Raw genomic sequence first — 7,386 nt, 5'->3', positions numbered from 1 at the left:
CATGGCCTCAGCCTCGCGAGAGCGGGGGCCCCAAGTCCCGCGAGAGCGCAGCGCCCCGGCCCGCCTCGCAGCTTAAAGGGGCCGCGCCCCGGAGGGGAGGGGAGGGGGCGGCCGCTGGGGGGCGCCCTCCGCGGGGGGACGCGGGTGGGCACGGGGGTCGTCCGGTCGTCCGGGACACGCGGGGGGCGATGACCCACCACGCGGGACAGGACGGGTCCTGCCGCGGGGCTCGGGACGCCACCGACACGCGTGACCGTGGGGCTCCGCCGGCAGAGGGGTCCAGCGCAGACGCCCCGGGGCTCCGCGGCAGGCGGGGGCGGCCCGGCCGCGACCCCCAGGCAGCAGCCGGGGGTGGCTCCGCGCCGCCCCACGGATGGGCGAGACCCCAGGGCAGGGGCTCCCAGCGGAAGGCGCTGCGGCCTCCGCGGCCGGTACCAGTGGGGGCTGCGCCCCGCCCCCGGGCGACATCGCGTGGCGAAGGCTCCCCCGTCGGGGCGAGGGGTCCCCGCACCGCGGGGCCGAGCCGGGGCTGCTTTAACGTGCCCATGTGCTCGGCGCGGCCTGCCCGTCCGCGCTGCCGCTTAAGGTGGCCCGTGGGGGCCGAGCGGGGCCTTCCTCCACCCCGGCAGGGCCGAGGCCCCGGCCCCGGCGCTCAGGGCACGGGGGCCACGTCGGTCCCACCGGGGCACCCCCACGCCCCCGGCACGGGGCCGGGCACGGGCCACCCGAGTAGAGTCCACCTTAAGGGGGGCCGGCTCCGGCGGTGTTTGTACACAGTGCGCACCTCGCCCGCCCCCGAAGCCCACCGCAGGCCCTGGGACCCTCCATCCCACCCCGCCACCCCCTCCCACCCAGCCTCACGGGCTCAGGGCAGGGGGGAACTGCAGCTCCCGCGGGGGCACCAGCCCTCCACAGAGGGTGGGAGCAGATCCCGACCCCCCTGGAAGAGGGGAGACCCCCGACCCCGGCACCCCAAGGCTGAGCCCAGGGGACAGGAGGCAGTGACAGCGCAGAGACAGGGCTGGGATGCTCTATTTATTGAGGTGATGCTGTGGGGCGCCCCGGGGGGCTGCGCCAAGGCACGGCGGCACTGAGGGTGCCCAGGGACCCTGGGAAGCAGCACCACAGCACAGCGCGGCAGCGGTGGGTCCCTCAGGCCTTGCCAGGGTCCTCCTTCAGCGTCACCGTCCGGTTGAACACCATCTGGGGAGAGGCAGAGGGTCAGCTCAGAGCCCCATGGTGGGCCGGGGTAGCTCTACGGTGGGCCGGGGCAGCCCTGCTGCCCCCTCCCCAGGGCTCACCTTCCCCTCCTTGCTGTCAGGATCCACAGAGAAGTAGCCCAGACGCTCAAACTGGAACTTGTCAAAGTGCCGGGCAGAGAGGACGGAGCTGTCGAGCAGGGCGTTGTGGACCACACGCATGGAATCCTGGCAGGGGGAGGCAGCTCAGCCAGCACCCCCAGCTCCTCTTCCCCCTCCACAGCCCTGCTCGCCCCAGCCCCTCTGCCTGTCAGGACACGGCAGGGCCCTTCCCAGGGAGCATAGGGGTCACACAGAAGTGGGTGCCTTGGGTGTGGGTGCAGGACGTCCCCAGCTCCCCCTGGGCCCATAATCCCTGCTCCTGCCACTACTCACAGGGTTGAGGTCACTCAGAAAACCACCAGGCACCTCCGACGGGTCCTCAGGATTTTTGTGCAAAAACCTGCCACGAGACAAGAGACTCACCCCAAAGCCGCTGCACAGGGGGATGTGGTACCCCATGGCAGCCATGGGGCAGCAACTCACAGGACCCCACAGTAGCATCTTCCCAGGCAAGGAGCTGGGCAGACCCCAGCAGAGCCCGCTGGTGCATGGCCATGCTGCCGCTCCAGCACCGCTGAGCTTGCACCTGTGCCTCCGCAGGAAGCCGGGTACTCACAGCCGCTCGTAGAGCCGCACTTCACACACCAGCGGCTCCGACACCCAGTGGATGAAGGCTTTGGGCTTCTCTGCCACATCTGACTTGGTGCAGGTCACCTCCAGCTCGATCACGCGCCCGCTGGCATCCTGGGGGAGAGGAGACAAGCGGAGCCATCAAGCAGCGGTCAGGCGGCGGCCCTATGCCACAAGGCAGCCCTGGGGCTGAACCGCCAGCCCCCCTGCTCAGGGCCACCTTGCTCCCCACTGCGAGGCACAGGGCTGGCAGTCTGCACCTGCACTGTGCCCACAGCCTGAGATGACCATCGCTGCCCTTCCCTGGTGGGGCATAGCCATGTCCTGCCATCCCACAGCCCAACCTCATGTCACCAGTGCTCAAAGCCACCCACCTTGATGACGTTCTGGACAGCAATGACGTAGCCAGCATGGCGCAGCCCCACCGGCTGCCCAGGAGCCAGGCGCTTGTAGCCCTTGTCCAGCTCCTGCAAGAGAGTTCAGGGCTGCAAGAGGGGGCTCAGCACAGGTAGCAGGTCCCTCCTCTAGCATGTGTCTCTGTCCCCATGACTGCATCCCCTTCCCCCCACCTCCTGCCATCCCAGGGATCGCGCATCCATGGCTGTCTGAACTCCCACGTTGCTGCGGGATGTTCTCCAGTGCACAGGCCAGGTGTGAGCACTATTGGTTGGACATATCCCAGCCAGGCTGAGTATAGTGGGCATTGCCCTGGTGTCCATCAGAGCTGCTGGCACGTTTGGGAGTTGCAGTCAGGTGCCCGAACCTACCTGTGCCCTGTGCAGCACCAGCATCACTCCCAGCGCTGCCAGGCACCTGAGCTGTTGCTCCCAGGAGACAGGGCAGTATGGCCCAGTGGGCCCAGCTCACCTCCCTGAAGTCTGTCTCCTCGATGTAGATGGTGGACTGGAAGGGCACTTTGTGAAAACCCCGACTCTCATCAGATGGAAAGTTGGGCACAAGGACCTCGAGTGCCTGGGAAGAAGGAGGGAGTGAACACTGACCTCGGGGAACCACACTCCCACCCCAGCCCATGGCAGTCTCACCTTTGGGGCAGGGAAGTTGGTGATGGTGACCTTGAGGGGCTCCAGGACAGCCATGGCACGAGGGGCCTGCTCGTTCAGCACCTCTCGCGCACACGCCTCCAGCAGATGTGGCTCCATTGTTGCCTGGGCCACTGTCACACCAACCTGCGGGACAGCCTGCTGTCACCACACCAGCCAGAAGACGCATCCACCTGCCCCATCCCATCCTGCCCCTGGCACCTACCCGGGCACAGAAGTTGTTGATGGCTTCAGGGGGGAAGCCTCGCCGGCGCAGGGCTGTCAGCGTGAAGAGCCGTGGGTCATCCCAGTCCCTGAGAAAACACCGATGTGACAGCCAGGCATGCCCCAGGTGGGACCCACCCTGTCTGCTGGCCCTGCTCCTACCTCACAGCACCCGTCTCCACCAGTCGGATGATTTTCCTCTTGGAGACAACAGTGTAGAGCAGGTTCAGGCGCCCATACTCCCACTGCACAGGGCAGTAGACATCCAGTGCGTTACACAGCCAGAAGTAGGAGGAGCGCCTGCAAGGGAGGCACCAACACAGCCCGGCTGAGCCTCATGCCCACCCACAGCCCCACGGGCACACTGTTCCCAGCACTTTGGCAGCCATTGGGACACGGCCAGCTGCTCCCCCACAGAGCTGCCCCACCAGGTCCAGCTCAGCACTCACCTGGCCTGGAACTCCTTGGTGCAGAGGGAGTGTGTGATGTGCTCAATGGAGTCGCAGAGGCAGTGCGTGTAGTCATACGTGGGGTAGATGCACCTGCAAGGCAGAGCCCGGTGCTGCTCCCCTCCCAACACCTCCCCACTCCCAGCAGATGCAGACCCACCCCCACAACACATGCCAGGATGCCACAGGCCCTTCTTACCACTTGTCCCCAGTGCGGTGGTGTGGAGTGAACTTGACACGGTAGGCGACGGGGTCCATCTTCCCGTCCTCCATCACCAGCTTCATCCGCAGCGTGGCCTCCCCCTCCCCAAACTTGCCCTTTCGCATGTCCTGTGGAGCAGGGGGGCAGCTGTCAACTGAGCCACAGACCTGGGCCCCACAGGCACGCAGCGCCTGCCCCAGCCAGGGGTACCTCAAAGAGCAGGAGTGACTCCTCCACAGGCCGGTCCCGCCATGGTGATGGTGGTGGGTTGTGGCCCTTGATCTCCTCAACCTTCTGATGGCAGACATACGCCTGGCCCCTATGGAGAGGAAACGCCGTCACCAGGCCCATCCCCTGGGTGAGATGGAGCCCCAGCACAGGACATCCACACTGCCCTACTGCATCCATACCACCCCGGCATGCTCACCTGCGAATGAGCTCCAGGGCCCAGGTGTAGAGCTGGTCAAAGTAATCTGATGCATGGGTCACTGCATAGGGCTGGTAGCCTGTGGGGACAGGGGAAACAGTGGGTTAGAGACAACACCAGGGCTCAGCAGCAGGACCTGCATGCAGAGATGTCCCCAGCAGTGCCTGGCCCGATCCTGCCCTCCCCAGCCCGAGCCGTACCCAGCCACTCCACCATCTCCCGGATGGCTGTGAAGTACTTCTCCTCCTCCTTCTCGGGGTTGGTGTCATCATAGCGCAGGAAGCACACACCACCGTTGGCCTGGGGACAGGGGCACAGTGAGCAGCGGTTCCCTGAGGGACTGCAGGGCCAGGCCAGTGGCCAAGCAGCGGTGGGAGGCAGGGGCCAGGGTGAGCTGCCAGCGGGCCTTGGTGCTTCTCACCTTGGCGTAGCCGAAGTTGAAGTTGATGGCCTTGGCATGGCCAATGTGCAGGATCCCATTGGGCTCAGGAGGGAACCGTGTCCGCACCTGCAGGGGGGAAACGAACACCTCTGACCTTTGGCAGGAGACTGTCCCCCTTCCCGGCAGCAGGGGCACTGACATGAGCCCCCAGTGATCCCACACACCCTCTCTGAGTCACATCATTGCTGCCTCTGGCCGTGCCCTCGGTGAGCTGTGTGTTTGCCCAGCCACCCCACCCACCCACTGGAGCCTGGCACAGCAGTGCCACCCTCACAGGGAACCGCTGGGCTGAGGGACATGGTCTTACCTGCCCACCCGTGATTGCCAGGTGCTGCTTCAGCAGAGCCATGGTGTTGGGCGTCACCACGTAGCCCTCCGTCTTGTAGTTCTCTCCTGTGGGTAGGGAACGCTCAGGGCTGCAGCACTGCCCAAAGCAAGCCAAGCCCAAGCAGCCAGGATGGGAAGACACAGCGCTGGTCTGGTCTCCCACAGCATGGAGAGCTAGGGCCAGGTGCAGAGCTGGTGGAGCAGCCCCACACATGGCAGAGGCTCCTCACACTCACCCGGCCTGTGGAACTTGAGGGCTTCTCCCCGCAGCTGCTCCAGCAGTGTCCGTGTCTCTGTGCACACCTCACCTGGGGGAAGAGACGGGGCTGAGCAGGGGCCTGACTGCAGTTCCCAGGGCCCAGCTCAGAGGCAGGTCCCAACCAGAAACCGAAGGGCCAGGGAAGCTGCCCGCAGGAGGACAATCTCTTACCGTTCTCCACCACGGCTGCCTTCTGCTTCTCTGCCGGGGCTGGTCGGGCCTTTGCAGCCTGCAGGGACCAGCACAGCATCCTGAGTGCCCAGCTCCAGCACACACCTTCCCTTCCTGGCCCAGCCTGCTGCCCCCAGCGCTCCCTTGGACCCATGCCCATGGTGGTGCCTGGGCCCAGAGCAGCTATTTGGGATGCTCAGCAGGGAAATACCATCACGGTTCTCTGCTTCCCCCTCCTCCTCACCTTTGGCTTCTTTTCCAGGTCAGCTTCTGTCTTTGGTCCCAGCAAATGCAGCACCTGGAGAAAAGCAACACAGACAGGACTAGAAAAGGCTCCCGGTGCCCCAAGGCCTGGAGGTGGCCCTGTTCAGCTGTCACCCCCCTCACCCTGCCCGCACCTACCCGGGGCAGGCTGTCCCCAGCACTGGCCCTTCCCTGAGACAGGCCAGCAGGTCCCACACCGGGAAGGGCACTGACAGGGGCCACCACCCCAAGCAGCACATGACCCATTGCCCTCACACCCACCTGCAGGTCCACCTCGTTCTTGATGGTCTTCCCGTCTGCCCAGCGCAGCCGGCTCCGTGCCTCCCCTGTGGACAGGGCACCCCGGGGGTGAGGGGCACAGCCCAGCCCGGGGGGCTCCATCCATGGCACCACAGGTGGCTGCCACCCACAGCCCTGCCTGCACAGGGGACACGGCAGGACGTCTCCCCTGCATCGGGTGGGCTGCGGCACAGCCAGCGCCGCAGCAGCTGGGCCTGGGACAGCCCAGGGACACGGGCTGGCTCTCAGGATCCAGGGGAGGAGGCAGCGGCGCTGGCAGAGTCAGAACAGGGGGACCCGCCAGCGCCAAGCAGGGGCTGTGCCGGCGCCCCCCACTCACCCATCAGCAGCCCCATGTTGAAGCGGTAGCGCTCAGCCAGCAGCTCTGCTCGGTGCTCGCCGATCACGGTCTCCACCTGGGTGGGAGAACGGGGCGGCCGGGGTGAGCGGGGCGGGCAGGGAGCGCAGCACCCGGGGCCGCCCCGTCCAGCTGCCCGGTGCCCCACTCACCGCCTCCTCGATCTGCTCGGGGGTGACGCACACCCCTACCCCACAGGCCCGCTCGAAGTCCGCCGCGTCCAGGGGTTCCAGCGGGTGGCTCCTCACGTACTCCAGGGCGGCTGGGGACAGAGGGGGGTGAGCAGCAGGGCCCGGGGCCGCCAGCCAGGGCCAGGGGGGTGCCGGAGCCGCACGGTACCGCTGAGCTGCAGGTCGGTGAGGATCTCCCTGCGCACGATGTAGCCGACAACGAAGCCGAGGTGCTTCGGGTCCCTGAGGCGGGCGGCCGCGTTGTACAGCAGCGTCCCGGTGCCTTTGTCCAGGGCCGGGCCCAGCGCGCTCCGAGCCTGCCGCCGCCCCGGGGAAGTGTCACGGCGGGCCCGGGGCTCAGCCCTGGCGAACCGGCGGCCCCGAGGCGGGGCGGGGGTCGCCGGGCGGGGAGCGCCAAGGGCCGGGGCCGCTCGGCGGGGGCGAGAGGAGGCGGGGCCGGGGGGTCCCGGGGAGGGGAGCGCGAGGAGGCGGGGCCGGGGGGTCCCGGGGGTGACGCCGCCGCACCGGGGACCGGGGGAGCTGGGCGGGGGCCCGCAGCGGGCGCACCTGCAGCACGGCCTGGCGGAGCAGCGCGCTGAGCGCCCCGTTGCGCATCGTCTCGCGGGCTTTGGCCTCGCTGAGGCCGATACCGGTGAAAAGCCGCAACACCTCCTCCGCCTCCTCCGCCGCCATCGCCCCCACCGCCGCCGCCATGCTGCTGTCGCCTCCACCGCCCGCCCGGGGGGCGGGGCCACGCCCAGCCAATCGGAGCGGGGAGGGCGGGTGGCCGGCACAGTTCGAGCCAATCGACATTAAGAGACACACCCCTCGACCAACGGGAC

The 7,386-nt window shown here is 67.5% G+C and overlaps 1 protein-coding gene across 1 annotated transcript; it reads right to left on the bottom strand.

Annotated features, from left to right (window-relative positions):
* Window positions 1–1,022: 1,022 nt before the first annotated feature.
* Window positions 1,023–7,303, bottom strand: QARS1 (glutaminyl-tRNA synthetase 1). The gene is made up of 24 exons (XM_080385622.1): window positions 7,112–7,303; window positions 6,714–6,861; window positions 6,527–6,636; window positions 6,357–6,432; window positions 5,999–6,063; window positions 5,718–5,771; window positions 5,474–5,531; window positions 5,280–5,351; window positions 5,024–5,109; window positions 4,696–4,782; window positions 4,475–4,574; window positions 4,275–4,353; window positions 4,058–4,166; window positions 3,845–3,975; window positions 3,646–3,738; window positions 3,359–3,496; window positions 3,198–3,285; window positions 2,975–3,118; window positions 2,799–2,903; window positions 2,306–2,398; window positions 1,918–2,045; window positions 1,635–1,701; window positions 1,302–1,427; window positions 1,023–1,203 (listed from the first exon to the last, which is right to left on the bottom strand). The coding sequence occupies exons 1-24, from the start codon at window positions 7,256–7,258 to the stop codon at window positions 1,153–1,155; spliced, it is 2,355 nt and encodes a 784-aa protein (XP_080241748.1). The 5' UTR covers window positions 7,259–7,303; the 3' UTR covers window positions 1,023–1,152.
* Between the last annotated feature and the right edge of the window lie 83 nt (window positions 7,304–7,386).

The sequence above is a fragment of the Falco punctatus genome (assembly GCF_963210335.1).
Source record: "Falco punctatus genome assembly, chromosome: 4".
NCBI lineage: Eukaryota > Metazoa > Chordata > Aves > Falconiformes > Falconidae > Falco > Falco punctatus.
The sequence above is the reverse complement of the archived record's forward strand: the minus strand, read 5'-3'. Positions and strand labels throughout refer to the sequence as shown.

Excerpts from the sequence above, each read along its gene's own strand:
- QARS1 (XM_080385622.1), bottom strand. The coding sequence starts at position 7,258 with ATGGCGGCGGCGGTGGGGGCGATGGCGGCGGAGGAGGCGGAGGAGGTG. Across the intron at positions 6,064-6,356 it reads CAACATGGGGCTGCTGATGG|GGGAGGCACGGAGCCGGCTG; the intron begins GTGAGTGGGGGG and ends CCCTGTCCACAG. Across the intron at positions 3,119-3,197 it reads TCAACAACTTCTGTGCCCGG|GTTGGTGTGACAGTGGCCCA; the intron begins GTAGGTGCCAGG and ends GCTGTCCCGCAG.